General features: G+C 57.0%; 1 protein-coding gene across 3 annotated transcripts; it reads right to left on the minus strand.

The window, feature by feature from the left end:
* Positions 1–10145: 10145 nt before the first annotated feature.
* Positions 10146–18353, minus strand: ZNF467 (zinc finger protein 467). Of its 3 annotated transcripts, none has more exons than XM_044244645.1 (5): positions 18281–18353; positions 16100–16175; positions 15463–15579; positions 14588–14701; positions 10146–12565 (listed from the first exon to the last, which is right to left on the minus strand). In XM_044244645.1, the coding sequence occupies exons 2-5, from the start codon at positions 16131–16133 to the stop codon at positions 11067–11069; spliced, it is 1764 nt and encodes a 587-aa protein (XP_044100580.1). In that variant the 5' UTR covers positions 16134–16175; positions 18281–18353; the 3' UTR covers positions 10146–11066. The 3 variants fall into 3 exon arrangements, with proteins under 3 accessions (XP_044100580.1, XP_044100579.1, XP_044100581.1); XM_044244644.1 differs by lacking the exon at positions 18281–18353 and adding an exon at positions 18194–18256; XM_044244646.1 differs by lacking the exon at positions 18281–18353 and adding an exon at positions 16426–16821.
* Between the last annotated feature and the right edge of the window lie 1123 nt (positions 18354–19476).

Here is a 19476-nt window from a genome sequence, read left to right on the forward strand (position 1 = left end):
TCATGTTTGGGGGTGCCTGGGTGGCTCTGGGTTAAAACCTCTGCCTTCGGCTCAGGTCATGATCCCAGGGTCCTTGGATCGAGCCCCACAATGCTGGTTTCTGTTGACCACTTTATTCCCAGGGCTCCCCAGCATATATTCTGCACAGTGCATGTGTGCAGAATCAAACGGTGAATGAATGGAAGAGAATGTAAAAAGCATCAGTAACTTTTTAAAAATCATGTCCTTGGGGAGCCTGAGTGGCTCAGTGGGTTAGGCCTCTACCTTCAGCTCAGGTCATGATCTCAGAGTCCTAAGATCAAGCTCCGCATCGGGCTCTCTGCCTACTTGTGATCTCTGTCAAATAAATAAATAAAAATCTTAAAAAAAAAAAAGCCAGTCATGTTTGATGGAAGATTGTTCTCTGTTACTCCTATAGTCACCTAAAAGTCAGTTGTGCTTTTTTGTTTATGGTCGTCAAAGGTATTTCACTGTTAGAGAAGTAAAAAATATATAAATTTAAAAGCCACTTGTAAAATAAAAGAGCACAAAGCAAAATTTTTATATTTTGGCTTTTTTGAATGCCGTGATGCATCTCTGAAAACCTCCAGCCCATCGACATGCAAGTGCAAGAGCTTGGGGGAGTGCGAGCTGCGGAGGGCCCGGGTCTGCCACGGCCCACATTGGATCAGAACTGTGCTGCCGGCAGCCCTCCTCTGCCAGACTGAGCTGGCCCCGTCCCCAACCCGGTCACATCCCTGCCCAATGCCAGGACCCCCCAAATTTCCTCTCTCCTCCTCTAGCTGTGGCTGGGTATTCCAGTGAAGCTCTGTATTCTGGGTTGAACGCTGTCCCCTAAAGAGACAGCCTAATCCTCTATCCCTGTGAAGGCGACCTCATTTGGAAACAGGGTCTTTGCAGATGTCATCAAGTTAAAATGAGGCCCTTAGGCTAATCCAGGGTGACTGGATCTTTCTAAGAAGAGACATAGAGACCGACACACACACAGAGCAGACCTCGTGAGAACAGAGGCAGAGATGGGAGTGAGGCGTCTACAAGCTGTCAACTTCAGAAGCTAAACAACAAAGAGTATCTCCAGCAGGAAATGAATTTATTTGGGAATAACAAAGGAATTGAGACTTGGGACACACGAAGGATGGGGAACCACAGGCAAGTCTAGAGAGCAAAGGTGGACACTGATTTTTAGAGAGGAAAGGGGAATTTGGGCGGGCGTGCTGTGAACTAGAGTTCATTGGAGGAAAATAGGAGCGCGGAGTGCTTGGCAGCCTCTCATTGGCTGCAGGCGATTGAAGCCGTGGCCTCTCATTGGCTGCAGGTGAGGGCAGCTTGCGGTTGCTAGGCAGAGAGGAAATCTTCCTTCTTCCTGCTGTGCTATGTGAGCTAAGGCAGGCGGTGGTGCGTGAGAGCCCCGAGAGCCGCCCCTTCAGGGCGTTGGGACTCCATTTTGAATACGGCTGCCTTCAGGCATTTTCACAAAGGCAAGGAACAGGCGGTGAAGACTGCTGGTATCCCCGGAAGCTGGAGAGAGGCCTGGGACGCCTCCTGCCTGAGAATCTTCGAAGGGGCAGCTCGCTGACTTCGGACTCCTGCCTCCGGAACTGAGAGAGAACACGTTTCTCAGTTTCCCAGTTTGTGGGACTTTGGGACAGCAGCCCTGGGAGGTAATCTAGCACCTGTGGTCCAGAAGGAGCCCTGTCGCAGACTCTGGTGTGTGTGTCTGTCTGTCTGTGCAGGGGAAGCGGGCAGATCCTGCTAGGCAGGCAACTTGCACACAGTTCTCAATCCTGGGGCCTGGAGTTGAGCCCCACCTGGGCAGCGTCACTGAGTTGGTGATGCACAGGCTCTTGTCCCAGGTGTGTACCCACCTGCTCCGCGAACGCGCCCTTCCTTCCTTGTGCTCCTCACAGCCTCTCTCCACCCTCTCTCGTCCCCTCGAGAGTCACTTGCTGGACGCCAGCCCCTCTTCCCACTGCCTCTGCTCAGGATGTTACAATATGTATTTACTGTGGGGACTAAGCTTCATCCTGGGACAGTTCCTCGCTGCAAAAGATCACAGGGGACGGCCGCCCTTCCACACAGACGTCCTTCTCACCACTCAGTGTGACTCCCCGGCTCACAGTCGCTCCCAGAAGGAGAACAGTTTGCAACAGATGCTCAAGTCCGCTTTCAGCAGCTTTTTCTCAGGTCTGGGCCACCCAGAAATGTGGCTTCCAGCCTTGGGCCCTGGATCAGGAGCCTTTTTCTCTCTCCCAGGAGACAGACAGGCACTAATGCAGTGGGGCAATGTGGCCACAAGGCTGAGAGCCTAGTCCAAGGGACATGGTCACAGCGAGTTACCTCACCTCCTCAGAGAGGCCCTCCTGACCCTCTAGGTCTAAGTCATTGTTTCGTTCATTCCAGGACCGTTCACATGACTTCCCTTATACCTGGACCCACTGGGTCCACCCACTTGAGCTCCTTGAAGACCAGGAATGTGAGCACCTTCTCTGCAAGGAAATAGCAGAATCTGGTGTACAGAAGTACAGGCTCTAGGAAAATGCAAACCAAAACCACAATGAGAGGTCAATTTACACTCATTAGAATGGTTACCATTAAAGACTGGAAAATAACCCCTGGGGCTAATAATACATTATATGTTTGTAAAAAAATAAAATAAAAATAAAAAGTAAAAGACTGGAAAACAGCAAGTGTTGGCAAAGATGTGAAGAAACGGGAACCCTTGTGCGCCGTTGATGGGAATGCAAAATGGTGCAGCTGTTGTGGGAAGCAATGGGGTCGTTCCTCAAAAAGTTAAAAATAGGGGCACCTGGATGGCTCAGTGGGTTAAGCCTCTGCCTTCAGCTCAGGTCATGATCTCAGGGTCCTGTGATTGAGCCCCGCATCGGGCTCTCTGCTCGGCGGGGAGCCTGCTTCCATCTCTCTCTGCCTGCCTCCCTGCCTACTTGTGATCTCTGTCAGATAAATAAATTAAATCTTAAAAAAAATTAAAAATAGAACTACCCTGTGGTTTAGCAATTCCACTCTGGGGTGTATACCCAAAAGAAATGCAAACAAGGACACGAAGAGATATTTGCACTTCCGTGTTCCTAGCGGTATTAGTCACAATAGCCAAGAGGGAGAAGCAACCCAAGCATCCTTTGATGGACGACTTGATAAACAGAATGTGATGTATACCTACACTGGAATATCATTCAGCCCCACAGAAGGAAGGAAACGCTGCCACATGAGACAACATGAAAGAACGTCAAGAACATTATGCTGAGTGAACTAAGCCAGTCATAAAAAACTGATATTGTGAGATTCTACCGCTCTGAGGGACTTTGGTCAAATTGTAGAGACAGACAGTGGCGTGGTGGTTGTTGGGAGTAGGGGCTGGGGAGTGACTGGGGAGCTGTTGTTTTCAGAATTTCAGCTTTGCACCGTGTGTCAGGCAGAGTTCTCCAGAGAAACCAAACTCACAGGATGTGCATAGAGAGAGAGAAAGATCTGTTACAAGGAGTTTGCTTATGGGATTATGGAGGCTGGCCAGTCTGTCCCTGCAGGGGAGGCCAGGAGGCCGGAGCCCCAAGGAAGGAAGAGGCTGGAGCCCCAAGGCCAGGAGGCTGGAGCCCCAAGGAAGCCCCAAGGAAGAGCCTGTACTGCAGATCGTGGCTGGAGGCCTGTTCCCCAGAGAAGGTCAGTCTTGCCTCTACGCATGTCTTCCGCTGGTTGCGTGAAGTCCGCCCACGTTCAAAAGGGCAAGCAGCTCTACTCAAAGTCCACCTATTTCAAGGTTAATCTCATCCCAAACCCCCCTCCAAGAAATATCCAGAACAATATGTGACCTACTATAAGGGCACCATGGCCAGGCCAAGGTGGTACGTAAAATGAACCGTCACACAAGACGAGAGGAGTTCAGGAGGCAGAGGGTCACGACAGTCGCTCAGTGGTGTGAGCGCGCTGAATGCCACTGGACCGCGCCCCTGGAAAGGGTGAAGATGTGCGTGTTCAGGAGCGCCTGAGTGGTCCAGCCAGTTATGCATCTGCCTTTAGCTCAGGTCATGATCCCGGAGTCCTGGGATCAAGCCCCACATCAGGCTCCCTGCTCAAAGGGGAGTCTGTGTGTGTCTCTCTCTCCCTTTGCCATTCCCTCTGCTTGTGCTCTCTCTGTCAAATAAATAAATAAAATCTTAAAAAAAAAAAAAAAGATGGTGTGTGTTCAGGCTATGTGTGTTTCACCACAACTCAAAAAAATCTTTTTTTTTTTTTAAAGGACATTTTCTAGAACCAAAGCACTGGGTTTATCACATACTGCTATGCGATTGTGGGCAAGTGACTGAGCCTCTCTGAAGCCCTTTTACCTCCTCAGAAAAACAAAGCCAAGGACAGTGTTGCCCACTCATAAGTGGTAGTGAGGAAAAGGGAGCTGCCCCTACAGAATCCTTAATTTGGGGAGTACTTAGCAGAAACTAAGTGTTCATAATATTTTAGGTTATGATTATTATTCCCAGCATCTCATAGTGCCTGACACATAACGGGTACTCCATTCATGTTTGTTGAGTGAATGAATGACCTCATTCAAATGACTTATTTGCTCTATGCCTCAGTTTCCTCATCTATAGGGTGGGGATAATAATGGTAGTTATTGTGAAGATTGGCTGCATTTATACACGCACACACATACACACACACACACAACTCAGGTCAGGGCCTGGCACATAGCAAGTATTAGGTGAATATTAGCTATGGTTATTGCTGGTGGCGGTAATGGCAAACCCTTCTCCCACCACCTGCCCCGTCCCTCAGTAGTTCTGGGGTACTCCCTTTGGAGAAGTGGACACAGGGCCGTGCGGTGTGGCCGCCTGCACTGTGAAGTGCGGTAGAAGAAAGGACTCCTCATTATTCGGTGCCCCACCAGAAGAGGGACCAGAGAGGCAGGTTTGCTGGGCACTGACGCCGAGCGAGACAACCCCAAAATACCTGCCCTCCGGGGGCACCACACGTGTCTGTGCAGCTCAGCACTTAGTTACCCGCCATCTTGGATGGTTCTGGAGTCTCCCAGCTCCTCTCTGTCTGCTCTGGTCCTAGTGTCCTTCCAGACTCACTCAGGAGCCTCCTACGTGCAAGTCAACCCTGATTGCTCTGGTCCGCGCCCTCCCCTTGTCTGGACCCTTCCCGAGCCCATGGCTATAGCACACCGTGGGAGGGTCTGGCCTTCCCTCCCTAAGGCTCAGGTTTGTGAGTTGGCTTCTATTGCTTCGATGTCTCCTGGAACAGCCAGAATGCTGGGCCCCGGAGAAACTTATGGCTTGTCCTCCCTCTGGACTCCAAATGCCACGAGGGCGAGATCTTTCCTCAAATTCCCTCCCGTGTTTGCACGAGGCTGGGCAGACATTACAGCTAAACCAGTCTTAATGGGTGGAAAATGAAAATGCCAGAGTGTCCCAGCCTGTGGAGTTGACCAGGCTCGGGAACGCCTGGAGTCCTTGACATCTGCAGGGATGACCAGCTCTACCAATGGAGAGGGGCAAGAAACGGGAGGTCAAGCCTCAGGCTGCGTGGAAGTTTCTCTGTCTTACTAACATGGGCTAGGCAGACCCCACTGAAGCCTGGATGAAGACTCTCACATTTACCCACTTCGTTTGTCCATTTCGTTGCTGCCAGACGCCCTCTTTGTCACTAACTTAATTTCCCAAGCACAGAGTCACCTAGAAAGACAATAGGAAGAGTCTGAGCGTCTGAATCTGCCGTGCACCGGGCTGGTCCCTCACCGACCCTCTCCCCTCCTGCTCAATGCCAGAAGCAGCAACAGCACAGGAATGGAATGGGGGGGGTGCGGGGCTGGGCGCCCCCACGCACTGGTGTTCATCCTAGAAGAAGCGGTGGCACCGTCGGGGTGGTCCGGACGTCCCAGGCCGGTAAGAAGCACCATCTTCTGTTCACTACTGTGCTCCGATGCCAGAGGCCAGCGCCGTTCTCTGTCTTTCTCTGCCTGCCCCAGCAGAATGGCTCTGGGGTTGCCTTCTGCCCAAGATCTCCCAGTTAGATCATTTGGAGGTTAGGAGATTGGAATGGGAGCGAGGTGGGAGCCCAGGACAAGAGTAGAGGAGGAAGGGTTTGTCAGTCAGGACTCAGCTGGAGTCCCTTGCTCTTACGCGTAAGGGTCACCTGAGTGGGGATGGCCACCAGAAAGCCTGGGAGAAGATAGCGATAAGGTAGTGTCCCCGGCCCAATCTGAGATGAGTGCGGTGGGGATACAGAGAGGCCTGAGGACTCTGATAAAGTCTAGGCCACGAGGAAAGGCGAGGGGGACGCCTCGTGGGGACCAGGCCTCCACGGTGTTCGTCTCTGTGAACTATCACAATTCATGGAAACTTGCTGGATATCCATTAATTCGGTGGGAAGTGAATTTGGATCCCATCTCCTTCACATGCAAGAATTCGGGTCTGCGGGATGGAAGAGAGTTTTCTAACGTGTTGGTAGCTACAGGGACGTGGAGCTCATTCCCCCAGCTACCAGGACAGTGGGCAGGCTCTAGGGTAGCCCCCCCCAACCCCTGCTAACACCGCAGGCCTGTACTGGCCTCTCCCCTACTCCAAGAGTAACCTTATCGACCTGTGCCATCACATAAAACACAATGCGACAGAGTTTCTGTTTGGGATGAAAAGGTTCTGGAAACATAGCAGTGATGTTTACATAAGATTGTGAATTAACTTAATGCCACCAAAGTGAGTACTTTAAAATAGCTTCAGTGGTCGATTTCACGTAATGTAGATTTTCCCACATTAAAAGAAAAGTTTGGGAATCGCAGTTTCCGTGGCTGTTAGGAGAGAAGGGGGAGGGTCGCTGGGTGTGAGAGAGCAGGATAAGAAGACCCCACGGGGGTTGGGGGCTTCGAGGATCGTGGGAGGGAGACGTGTGGGGAGAAGGCAGGGCTGGAGCCGTCTTCTCCCTCCCTCCTTGCCTGGGAGCCGGGCCCCGTCTCTGCTCAGCTCTGTGTTCAGGCCCCATCTTAGAGCCACAGAACCATTCAGCACTTATGTGGTATTTCCTTGACATTGAACTCATGTCCAGCGTAAACTCCGGAGGGCCATGTGGTGCGGTTAAACGCCTCCATGTTGTTCCGTGGCTCGTACAGGCCAGGGGTGGGGCGCAAAGACTGGGTTCTCTACCTGGTGGCTACTGCCAATCTTGGTTTGGAACAGGATCAGGGAAAAATAAATAAATTTTAATGAGTTAATAAAACCTTTCATCTTCTACAGAGAAATAGTGCACTTGTGCTTTACTTCGCAGAGCACCGTCACGTGCTGCGATGTGTTTTTAAGGTAAAAAGTTTGCTGCTTTCCCAGGATGGTCATACCTGGGCCTGGCTCCCTCTGGGGATGGCGTAGGGGGCATATATTGTCACTGAGACTGTCACCGTTCCACTCTGCACTCCTCCCTGTGAGCAGCCCTCAGGAACTCGGTCTCTCCCTACAGACTCATTTATGTTTTCAGCCTCATCTCCTGTTTTGATGACCACCAGACTCAACACTAAATGCCTCGACTGTTTGCCACCAAACTCAAAGGATTCAAAGATGCACCTTGCCAAGAAGATTCAAGAGAATGGGAAGTCCTATAAATGTCTGGGATGTGGAAGGTCTCCCCAGATATGCTACAGGGTCTAAAGCTTTTCTTTTTTTTTCTTTTTTTTTTAAGCAGCAAGACAGAGACAGAGAGCATGAGCAGAGGGGGAGAGGGAGGGGCAGAGGGAGCGGCAGTGAAAGAATCTTGTGTTTTTTTTTAAAGGATTTATTTATTTACTTGAGAAAGAGAGAGAACATGCGGGCTTGCATGAGCAGGGGGAGGGGCAGAAGGAGAGGGAGAGGAAGAATCCCAAGCAGACTCCCTGCTGAGTGCAGGGGTGGGGGGTCTCACCACCCCGAGATCATGACCAGAGCCAAAACCAAGAGTCAGATGCTCAACCCACTGAGCCACCCAGGCGCCCCGAGAGCGAAGAAATCTTAAGCAGCCTCCATGCCCAGCATGAAGCCCAGCTGGGGCGGGAGAGGGGGGCTTGATCTCAGGACCCTGAGATCATGACCTGAGCTGGTATCAAGAGTCAGATACTTGAACGGACTGAGCCGCCCAGGCGCCCCTAAAAGTTGTTCTTACACAAGAATTCTAGAATGTTTAGAGAAATATAAACATCGGTATGACCATCATAAACGTCGCTTGCATGTGTTTGATTTTCAAAGTCTGTGAGATGACTTTTGTTTCTCGGGAATCACAGGTTCGGTGCGGGAGAGGCCTGGAAGGCAACTCAAGAGAGCGCGGCCAATGGGCGGGCAGGGGACCCAGCACACTGTGCCTCCTCTCCTACATCTGAAGAGGCCAAATTTCACTCTGCGCCAGCCGCTAGCTTTTTCCAGCTTCTCCCAGGAGAAGCTGGAAATCCAGAGTTTCAAGTGAAATTTCCAAGTATTTCAAATGCTGCTGGGGCCAAACTCAGTGGCTCCTACTTACAGCCTCACGGCCACAGTCCCCTGGAATCCCCCACTCATTCTTGGCCACAGAAGCCAAACTCGCTGCATTCAGACCCACACGTCCTCCTTTTTCTGCGTCAAGGTCAAAGAGACCTCCTAAGCCACCTCAGTCGTCCACCGGCACCTTGGTCTCATTTTCTCTCTTCTGGGAGACTGTGCCTTTGAGATTCATCGTTACAACCCGAATTCTGTCCCCACGGCCCCGGAAGCAGGTCATGGCAAGGCTTCCAAGGATCTCCTTGCTGCAGAATCCAGAGGATTGGGAAGTTCTTCTTGTATGGTCTCTGGACACCCTTCAGCTGCGGACTTCCTCCTCTGTCCGGAAACACAGCCTTTCCTCAGCCCCGCCGGGCGCCTTGGGGCTTCCCTTTCCACTCTCTGGCACACGCGCCCCATCTTTCTGGGCTTCTCTGCACGCCGTCCCCTGAACGGGACCGTCCCGAGGGTTCTGTCCAGGGCCCTCTTGGCTCACTCTACACGTGCTTCTCGCCAATGACCCACTGCCCCACTGCTTGACAAACATGTTGATGGGCCTCGGGCCTCTCTCCAGCGCAGACCCCCTCCAGAGCTCTGCACCCACATGGCCTGCTTCCTGCTGGTGCCAACCCCTCGGCAGATGCAAATCTGTGCCCCCAGGGCAAGACAGCTCCCCCTCCTTTGTTCCCCAGGTCGGCAGAATGCTGCTGTCGGGTAGTCAGTTATCAAGCAGAAACCAGCTGACATGGCCACGCCACGCTCCCTCTCCGTCTCCGCACTGGGCCACTCATCCCGAGACGGAGACGGCGTCTCTTAGCCAGTCGTCTTTCTTAAAATGCATCCGTGTCCACAGCAGCCTAGTGCTGCCCTGCCCCAACCCTTCCACGGCTTCCTGCTGCCCCTGGATCAAGTCTGAGCTCCCTGATCTGTGCGGAAGGCTTTTCTAGTCGGCCCCTCCTAGTCTTCAGGCTCCTGGCCCTCTCCTTCAGGACTCCCTCTCTGAGCCTCTCTGTGCTGGACTTTGACCTCTGCGTGTACCACCTTCCCCACCCACCACCCCTTCGCCTGGCCCCTTGTGTTCATTCTCCAGGCCTCCCAGTAGAGATGTCTTCATGCTGGGGGCGCCTGGGTGGCTCAGTCGTGAAGAGTTTGCCTTCGACTCAGGTCATGATCCCAGCAGGAAGCCTGCTTCTCCCTTTCCCACTCCCCCTGCTGTGTTCCCTCTCTCGCTGTGTCTCTTTCTATCAAATAAATAAATAAAATCTTTAGGAAAAAAAAAGAAAAAAAGAGATGTCTTCATGCTGCAAACCTCCCTTGACTTTCCCTAGATTTGGGATGCCCTCATCACAGCCCTGCCCCCCAAAGCCTTCTGGGCTTGCCGGAGGATTTCTGATATTTCCTGCAAGTATGTCTGTCTCACTTACTATTCTTTCCCAGTGCCCCAGTGTAGTGCCTGGCAGGCAGGAGGCACCCCAATATCTGTTGGCGAGGGTTATTTTTGGTGATGGTAACGCTAGAGTTGGAAATGGCCTCAGCCCTTATCAACCAACAATCTATGGTAATTGGAAAGCAGAGTTGCAGGAAAATGGATTCTCTGCTCCACGTCCTGGGAGAGGCCCAGGAGTGGTCAGACTGGAGCCTTCTCCAAGTCCAGCATGTTCTCCATCATCCTCCCCTCCATCTCACTGCCAGCCAGCCAGCCAGCCGGCTGGGCACACGCCGCTACGGAGACGTCTCGATCAAGCATCTCCCTTAAAGACAGAACTTAGGGGAGATGGTGTTGGGAAAGCAACATTCATCTGCTGTTCACGTCCTTCACGCTGCCAGGCAGGGTGGCAGGTGGGGCTGCTGTTCTAAGATCCCCTGGGGACAGTTTCAGAGCCCACGTCATCTCCATGGCAATGGCCACAGGGCACCCTGCCCCTCTCTGCGTTCCCTGCCGTGGTAGCCTCGGCACCTGCCATGAGACACGCATGTTCATGTTTCTTCCATCAAGCTAAAAGCAGGGAGCAGGATAGTGGCTTGTGGTGAGCTCTTTTTAATTTTCATTTCCCAGAGCCCATTACCCGCGCCTGGCTAAATTTAGCCCACCCCAGGGGTAGGAAGGGATGGTCCTCTGGGGGAGGACTGAGTGGGGCAGTGGATGAGAAGAGTCAGGGATTCCCTGCCTCCCGCGGTGCTCATTTAACAGCCCCAGAACCTTCAGATTTTGATTTTAATGACACTTGAAGTACACACATACTCATTCTTTTCACTCCCCCTGGAGAGGCTCCTGACCCAGCCGGTCCTCGGCAGGCTGGGGTCCAAGAAAACAAACGTCTGCTTTCTGATGGGGTCTCTTGGTGGGATTCTTTCCAGGACTCACACCTGAACTGTTCCCAGCAAGGGCTCACTCTTAGCATTGTCTTTGTCACAGAATGCCAAAGCTGGTCATCCTGCCCGGACTTGTTCCTCTCCAGCAAGATAAAGAGGGCAGAGAACAGCCATCGGGGCCCAGGCCGTCGTGCTTACCGCCCAGAAGATGTGGGGCATGGGTCTCTCCAACCACGAGCTCCTGGAGAGGAAGGCTCCCGGAGAGAACGCGGCTCAGAAGAAGAGAGGGGGCGCCGCTGCCTCTGCGGCAGTGGGCCAGGCAGGGGCCGAGAGGTCGGCGTCGGCGGCCGCGTGGGCGGCCTCGCCGTGGATGCGCTGGTGCCGCACCAGGTGGGTTTTGCGGCTGAAGCTCTTGCCGCACTGCGGGCAGGAGAAGGGGCGGGAGCCAGTGTGGATGGCCTGGTGGCGCACCAGGTTGGTTTTGGAGCTGAAGCTGCGGGCGCAGACGGCGCAGGCGTGGGGCCGGCTGCCTGTGTGCACCGCCTGGTGGCGGCCCAGGTGCGACTTGCGGCTGAAGCGGCGGCCGCACTGCGCGCAGGCGAAAGGCCTGGCGCCGCTGTGGGCTCTGGAGTGCGCGACCAGATTGGGCCTCGAGCCGAAGCGGCGGCCGCACTGCGCGCAGGCGAAGGGCCGCTCGCCCGGGTGCACCCGCCGCTGCCGCGCCGGCTGCTGCCCGTGGGCCAAGCCGCGCCCGCAGTCCGCGCAGGAGGACCGCTCGCTGGCGGGAGCGCCCTGGGTTGCCGGCGTGTCACCGGGCGCGCAGGCCAAGGGCTCGGCGGCGGCGGCGTCCACGGTAGCGCCCAGCGCGCACTCGTCGCACCCAAAGGGGCGCCCCTCGCCGCGGTGCAGGCGCTGGTGCGTGGCGAGGTTCTTCTTCCAGCCAAAGCTGAGGCCGCAGTCGGAGCAGGAGAAAGGCTTGGGCCCGGGAGGGGACGGGGTCGGGGACGGGGCCGGGGAACCTGGCGAGGCGGGCGCGTCGGGAGAGGAGGGGGCGCGGCCGGCCGCCTCGTGCACCCTTTGGTGCCGCACCAAGTGCTGCTTGTGCGTGAAGCTGCGGGAGCACCGGGCGCACTGGTAGGGCCTCTCGCCCGTATGGATGCGCTGGTGGCGGATCAGGTGTGTCTTTTTGCGAAAGCGCTTCTCGCACTCGGTGCAGGGGAAGGGCCGCTCGCCGGTGTGCGTCTTCTGGTGCGAGCCCAGGTGGATCTTCTGGCTGAAGCGCTTGCCGCACTCGGCGCACGGGTAGGGCCGCTCGCCCGTGTGCGTGCGCAGGTGGCGGGTCAGGTGCGCCTTCTTGCTGAAGCGCTTGTCGCACTCGGAGCAGGGGAAGGGCCGCTCGCCCAGGTGGCTGCGCAGGTGCAGCAGCATGTGTGCGCGCTGCGCGAAGCTGCGGCCGCAGTCCGGGCAGGCGCACGGGCCCTCGCCGCGGTGCAGCCTCTGGTGCAGCCGCAGAGTCAGCTGGTCCCGGAACCGCCGCTCGCACTCCCCGCAGCCGTAGGGCTTCTCCGAGGTCGGGGTCCACCCGGCCAGCGCGAGTCCTTCCAGGGCCCCTGGGGGCCCAGGCTCCAGCTTGTACGCAGCTGCCAGAGGCCCCAGGTCCGGCGCGGGAAAAGGGCCGGGGAGTAACGCTAGATGCTGAGGCCACTCGACCTCCTCTTCCGCCTCCTGATCCTCCTCCTCCACCTTCACCTTCCGTATCATCCACTCATCCCCTGGAAAGTCAAAACCAGAGGAGCCAATTAAGCCCAATTTTTATTCCTGCCCATAGGAGCCTGGTTCTACTGGATGTTTCCAGAGAGTGTCCCCGCCCATCCTCCTCCTCGGCTCCTTGCAGCCCAGGAAGCTGGTGAGAGCCCTCAGCTCCTCCTGGGGGCTGTCTCCTAGGCTTCTGCAGGGCTGGGGAGCGTTTTCCCTGCCTCTGCAGAAGATGCATGTACTTTTGTGGCCCCTGAATATAAAGGTTGCTCCAAGTTCAGGCCTCAGGCTTCCCTCCAGGTTCATCTGCTCACAGTGGCTGCCCCAGATCTTCCAGCCCTTTCTGGAAATGCAGTCTCCCATCAGCTGAGGAGCTGGAACTCCCTTCTAGTTGCCTCTCCAAGGTTCCCCCTACTCCTAACTCTCTCCCTTCATTCTGGCCTCTGGAGCCAGGCAGGAAATCCCAGTTTAGGAAGAAGAGGATGGAGTTTGCAGGAATTGGGGAACCAGTAAACAATGCCAATGTTCGGAGAAGCAGGGAGCACCCTCTGGGGGAGCAGGTTTGAGGTCGGTCCCACTGGAGCTTTGTCCCTCCCGGGCCCTGCAATGGTCCAGCCAAGACAAAATAGCTCAGGGCCCAGACTGGGAGTGTCCACTTGGGTTCTCCTCTGCCACTAGCCAGTAGTGTGACCTGTTAACTTACCTCTGTGAGCACTCCAAGCTCACTGCATTTGTTGGCTTAGGTGTAAGGGTTGTGTTAGTTCATGGTTCCTAATCTCCTGGCGACTTTTACCCAAATGCATCTCTGGGAGCAGGATGCCTGATCTGTTCTCTTTCTCTAAAGCTCCCAAAGTCATTCTTGTTTAAGAACCACTGAACCAGAGGATCTGAGTTCCTGTCCTAGGCATAAACGCTCCTCTGTAGCCAAGCTGGTCTGCTCAAACCCCGGCCACACGGCAAATTTTCTGTATTAAAGTCTCTTCTCAGCCTAGAATGTTTTCCCATCCTCTGCCCCACCATTAGCGCTCATGTCTACACCTCCCTCAAAATGCAGCAAGAGTCGTCAAAATCTTTGAAAAATCCAATGCATGAGCATCTCTTATCGACCCACAGCACTCACTGGGAACACGGTTATACTTCCTTGCAATGTTGCCCGACTGCTATTTGTTCTTTTAATTCCTTATTCTGGTTCATATTGTCATCTCAGCTAGATTTTAGCTTCTGAAAGGCAGACGTCTTGTGCTCCATTTCTGTATGTGTCTCATAAAAATGAGGACTGCCACCACTTATTGAGTGCCAACCGCCGATGACACACGGTCTATCCGCTGTCACAAAGCTTCACAGCAACCATGAAGTGCATCTTCTCCCTGCTTACAGGTGGGCAAACAAGCTCCTGCACGTGAGGGCCTATCTAAGGTCACTTGGCTGGGACATGGGGAGGCAGGAGTCAAACAGGGTCTGTGTCCGCCAGGGGCAATCTCATTCTCTTCTACCTAACACAGCCTGGACCGAGCAGGTTCTAAATAAACCCCTGGAATAAAGGACATCAGTCAGGTAGAAGAAGGTGCCAAGTGTGGTGGGAGCTGGAGGGAGTAAGGGCAGCACGGTGAAGAGAGAAATCAACCGTTCTGTCCCCCTGGGCGTGGGGGACATGAGTCCAGCACCACAGATTTGGGGCATCGGGGGACCACCGAGACCAGTGGAGATTTAGGGGGAAGGAAGATTGTCTAGGGGGAAGGCAATGAAAAGGTAGGTCTTCATGGGAATGGCAATTCAAGTCATCAGCAAGTACACACGAAGACAAGGGGAGGCAGGAGAAGTTAAGACTTCTAGAGGATGTTGAGGTGAGGGTCAGTTTCTCTGGGTGACCAGCCTCTCTGAGTCCTGTCATCTGTGCTTGGAGTTCCCCAGGGGGGAGATTCGTCCTAGGTTGGAAGGGCCTGGAGTGGCTGCCTCATTCCAATAGCAGCTGGGAGTTGACAAGGCCCCTGTCCCCTCTGCCTGGGCCCCCGGTGGCCTGGAGAGATGGAAAGACTCACCTGGGCAGGAGCCCATGGGCTCGGCCTTCTGCGGCGCGCATGCCTGACCTCCTCTGCCAGGACCTTGAGCTTCTTCAGTGTGGGCACCTTCCTCTGGTCTGGGGGCCTCGTGCCCTGGAAGAGAACAGGCTACCTCAAGGACTCCAAAGACATCACAGAAGGACAGAGGTCCTCACTGGGGGGCCATCAAGCAGGGGCTTTTGAAACCCCAGTCCCAGTCCCCCTGGCAGGACTGGGTCCCACATCATAGCTGCAGGGACTGAATTCCTTGCTGCCCCAGGGGCAGCCTCGGGTGCCTTCAAACCCGGGCAGCTGCGCAAAGGCTGTGAAGGCTGCAAGAGCCACAGCTGTGAGGAGCTTCTGGAATATGTGTAGGAGGTGGTGGAAGCAAGGAAAGGTCCCTGCCCTGAGGCTTGCAGGAGACTCCTACAAGGGGGGCGGCAGACCGCGCAGATGCCAGATGGACCCAAGTTCCAGGCAAATCAGTGGGTAAGACCAGAATGTCAAGAAGCCAGACACGGGCCTGCTTTCCTTGTCTTCTCCCTCTGGGAGCTACTCGGCCAATCTTGCTCAAATCTTACCTTCCCAGTGGGGCCCACTCTCACCCTCCTACTATTTAATCCTGCAGCCCGCCCCACCCCCACCTCAGGCCCTTCCCCTGAGATAATCTATAAGTACATTTTTATATCTGTTTGCTGACTTTCTGCCCTCCCTAAGATTAAGCTCCTGGAAGGCACGGATCTTTGTTTTTGGCCACTGAGGTATTCCAAATATGGAGAAGCGTACCGTGGCACTTAGTAGGTGCTCAACAAATACTTGAAGAAGGAAAGGTAGATGCTGCCCCGAGCCACTGCTCCTGGTCCCCACCTACTTACCAGAGCATGTGCCCAGCATGCTGTCTTCCCTGGAAGGGGACATCCGCTCCTGGTTATTATGGGACCCTTCCCCAGGCTCACTTTGGGGGGCCATCTCCGGTTGTCCCACAGAGAATCCTGTTATAGGCAGAAGGATGGGGCCAAATAAAGCGTCAGAGTATAGAACAGTGATCAAAGGAAGGGGCTCTTCCTCTTCCTCGAAACAGCTAAGGGGCTTTTTCCAACTTGCTCAGGAAGGAAGCGTCTCTAAACAGCATGAGAGGGGAGAGCCAGGCTTCCCAGCAGCCTGGCCAGGTGTCCTCTGTGTCCTCAGTGCCCCTTTGCACTGAATCAAGAGCAGGTGAAGGAAGAGAAAGTAGATTGAAATATCCGGGTACTCCAGACAGGAGTCTGGGAGTCCGCAGGTGCACCTACAATCTGCATGCGCGCTGTGCGCAACGGCCCAGCCCGGCCCGACTTGAAAATAGACCCAATGGAACTGAGGCTGCCCTACAGGCTCCCCAGGGTCTATGGGGTCTCAGGGTTGCCATCTCTTGAGAACAGCTGGGCTGTCCGAATGGTAGGGAAGCAGCAGGCCTAGGGTGCCCCTGGATCCGCCCTCCCACCCACCCACGTTCCTTGAGTGTTGCGGGCTCACCCAGGGAGCTGAGGGCCTCAAAAGTCTCTCTCATGGCAACCCAGGGTAGCTCCTCCTGGGAATCAGGCCACACACCCTGAGGAGAAAACACATCCTTGTTCACATTCTTCTCCGGACAGCTGCCACCTGGGCCTTGGCTCTGCCCAGCTTCTCCCCATCAGCGATCCCCAGGAGCTCCAAAGATGACGTCCCCGGGGACAGGTAAGGGCATGAGGGAAGACGGGTTTCAGAAAGCAAAGGGATCTTTGCAGGGCAAGGCCAAGGCGTTGAAGCCACTTCTGCAGGTTCTGGTCAGTTCCAGAAATCAGCTGCAACCCTTCCCTCACCTGGCGGGTCTCTGAACCGGGCCCAGCCCACAGTGCTCCCCACTCCCCAGTGCCCTTGCCTGGGGACGTCAGGAATCAATCGATTCTCCTTCTGGGGGCGGGGAGAGGGTGGAGAGTGGAAGACCCCCGTGGGAGCCGGGAACTTCATCTCCTAGGCCCTCCAGCTGTCACTGCAGGAGCTGGCGAAATAGGAGCCAGCCGGGGGCGGAGGTGAGTGCACCACTGGGCAACTGGTGGGGGAGGCCCTCCAAGGAGGGTCTTTGCAGAAGCAGAAAATGACTCTAGCTTCCTCTCCCCAAAACCCTACCTCAAAACCATCGCCCCTCCCCCTCAGGGCCTCCCCAGGCAGGGACAACCGGCCCTCGAGCCCCCTTCCCAGCTCCTCCTCCAGCGAGTTCCCTGCCCCTCCCCCCATCAGACTCCCCTCCCCCCCATCTCTCTGGCAGCCTTCCCTCTGCCCCTCCCTTCTCCGGCTCCCTCTGCCTTCCGCCCTCTCTCCCTACCGAATCTGGCCGGCTCCCCAGCTCCGCCCCCCGCCCCGCCCCTCCGGCTCCGCCCCCAGCTCACAGCCGGGCCAGCCCCTCCCGGCCCCCTCGGGTAGGCCCTCCCCGGCCACCGCCCCCCTGACCCTCTCCTCTGGGCACACTCGGCGGCAGGGTTCCCCTCCTCCCCCCCCCCCCCGTCAGGGCCGCCTTCCCCTTCCCTCCCGGTTCTCCCCCAGGCTCCATCCTCCTCCCCGCTGCACACCCTCTCCCTTCCTTTCCCCCTCCTCTTTTCCTTCCTCCCTAACGCCGCCCTCCTCCTCCCCGCTTTTCTCCCTCACCCTGCATTCCCCTCCCCTCTCCCTCTCCTCCCCCACTCCGGTTTCCCTTCCTTCTCCTTTCCTCTCTTCACCTCAGTTCCCTCCCTCCTCCCTCCTCCCCAGTCCTCCTCCCCGCTCTCCCCACCTCGTCCTCCTCCCTCCCTCCCTGCCTCCCTCCTGCAGCCTGCCTTCCCCTCCGAGGCCCCCGTCTCCCTTCCCCCTTTGCCTCCCCAGCAGGCTCTCGCTACCCTAACCCTCCCGGTCCCCAGTCCCTAGAACCGCTCTTCCCCTCCCCCTTCCAGTCCGCTCCCGAGCTCTCTCCCTTGTCCCCAGGCTCCCCCAAGCCTGGGAGTCTGTGGCTTACGGCTGGCTCTGGACCTGCTCACTGAACCTGCTCCTCCCCACCCCTGCCTCCCAACACACCTCCGCTTCCCTCCCCTCTCTCTCAGTGGCTACCTTCCCCATTTCTGCTCCCCACGGACTTCTACCGCCCCCCAAGTTTTCCTCCCGACCAGACCCCTCCCCTCCCACCTCCCCGCCTCCCGTCCGTCCCCTAGAGCCTCTTCTCGCAGACCTGACTCCACAGCCCGGCCCCTCCCCGGCTCCCGGGCTCACCTGTCAGCGCCCTTCTCTCCCGCCCCTCCCCATAGGCCTGATCCCTGGGCCTCGTTGCCCCCCTTCCCCTACGGCCCCCTCCCACACTCCCTCTCCCCTTTCCGGAGACTCCTCACTTCCTCCCCTCGGGAGCCTCCCAACCCTCTCCCACCGGACTCCCACCCAGGCCCCCCTCCCCAGCCGCCGCCCCTCCCTTCAGATCCCCGGTCCTCATCTCCTCTACTGCCGTGACCACCCCCAAGCCAGGCCCTTTCCACCCCGCCCCTGCCCCTCCCCTGCCCTTTCTGCCCCCCACCAACCCCACCCCACCCCCTCCAGCGCTCCCGGCGCCCCCACCCTCGGGGCTGTCACCTGCGCGGAGCGGGCAGTGACTGAGAGTCGGTGTAGAAGGGGAAGCGGGCGGAGCCGCCTGCAGCTGGGCGCCTCCACCGCCCGTACCTGGCGGGCTGGCCGGTCGGGTCTCCCCGCTGCTGGCGGGACCCAGGCGCCCCGGCCTTCTGCCCTGGCGGGTTCTGCTCGCAATGGCGCCCGCTGCCTGTAGCTCGGGTGCCGACTGCCCGAAAGACTGACAGACTGACAGCCCCGAAACTTCGCGGGGAGGGGAGAGGAAAAGACGCGGAGGGAGCGGGAGCGGGGAAGCGGCGCCCGGCAGGGGGGAGGGGAGCGCGGAAGCGGGAGGGGAGCAGCCGGGCACCCCGTGGGGGAGGTAGGGGCTGGGGGGTGCTGGAGTGCGGTCGCAGGAAGGCGCACGGCGGGGACAGGCGTGCAGGTGATGGTGTGGAGGGACGAGGCCCCGAGTAGGTGATGGAAAGTGGGAGCCTAGGAACGGGGGGGGCGGGAGGGAAGAGGGGGAAGGGAAGGGAGGAGTGTGGGGGGAGGGGTGGAGGAGGGAGAGGAGGCAGGGAGGAAGGGCACGCGGGCTGCACGGGAGGGTGCTCGCAGGCGCCGAGGGAGGAGCCAGAGGAAAGGTGGAGCGCGAGGGGAGGGGGTGCGGTGAGGAGTTGGGGAGGGGAAGAGGAGGGGGCGTGCTCTGGGGAGGAGAGCCAGTGAGTGTCTGCGTCGCTGTCTTTGAATAGCGACCCCCCCACCAGTGTATCTGTGCCGCGCTTCGCGGTGGGATCGAGTCTCCCGACTGTCGGTCTGGGGGGCTGGTCTGGGGAACTCCAACCCCGCCCCTGCTCTCCACCCGGATTCCACCCGGATTCGCTCAGACCCACAACCCCCGACCCCGATGCCGGAGGGCCCGATGCGACACCCGCGGCGGGAGTCGGGTCCCTTGGGGCAGCGAGGGGTGGCCAGGCCGAAGGAGACAGGGCTGGGCTTCAATGCGGGCCGAGAATGGGCCCTTTGAAGCAGAAGTTGGGGTGGGGGTTGTTTGAGCCGGGTCCCCAGGGAGAAGGCACGGCTGGAGAGGAGGCCCGTGGGGAGGGGGGTGAGGCTGGAGACCCGCTGGGCAGAGACTCTGAGGGCGGGGTCCTGAGGAAGGGGCTGCGGAGAGGGGGTGCTGGGCGGGGTGGGCCTGGTCCTCCTACTGACCTGGGAACCTGTAGCTGTTAGGTGTGGAGGGTTGCCCTCAGCCCTCAGATCCGGTTTCTAGGGGACTTGGTGTCCCCACCCGGGTTATAATGGTTTTC

This window comes from Neovison vison, chromosome 4 (genome assembly GCF_020171115.1).
Source record: "Neovison vison isolate M4711 chromosome 4, ASM_NN_V1, whole genome shotgun sequence".
NCBI lineage: Eukaryota > Metazoa > Chordata > Mammalia > Carnivora > Mustelidae > Neogale > Neogale vison.

What these genes read in the sequence shown, in the direction of transcription:
- ZNF467 (XM_044244645.1), bottom strand. Translation starts at nt 16,133, where the DNA reads ATGAGAGAGACTTTTGAGGCCCTCAGCTCCCTGG. An exon ending in CATGCTGGGCACATGCTCTG is followed by an intron (nt 14,702 to 15,462) that starts GTAAGTAGGTGG and finishes GTTCTCTTCCAG; the next exon opens with GGCACGAGGCCCCCAGACCA. An exon ending in GCCCATGGGCTCCTGCCCAG is followed by an intron (nt 12,566 to 14,587) that starts GTGAGTCTTTCC and finishes TTGACTTTCCAG; the next exon opens with GGGATGAGTGGATGATACGG.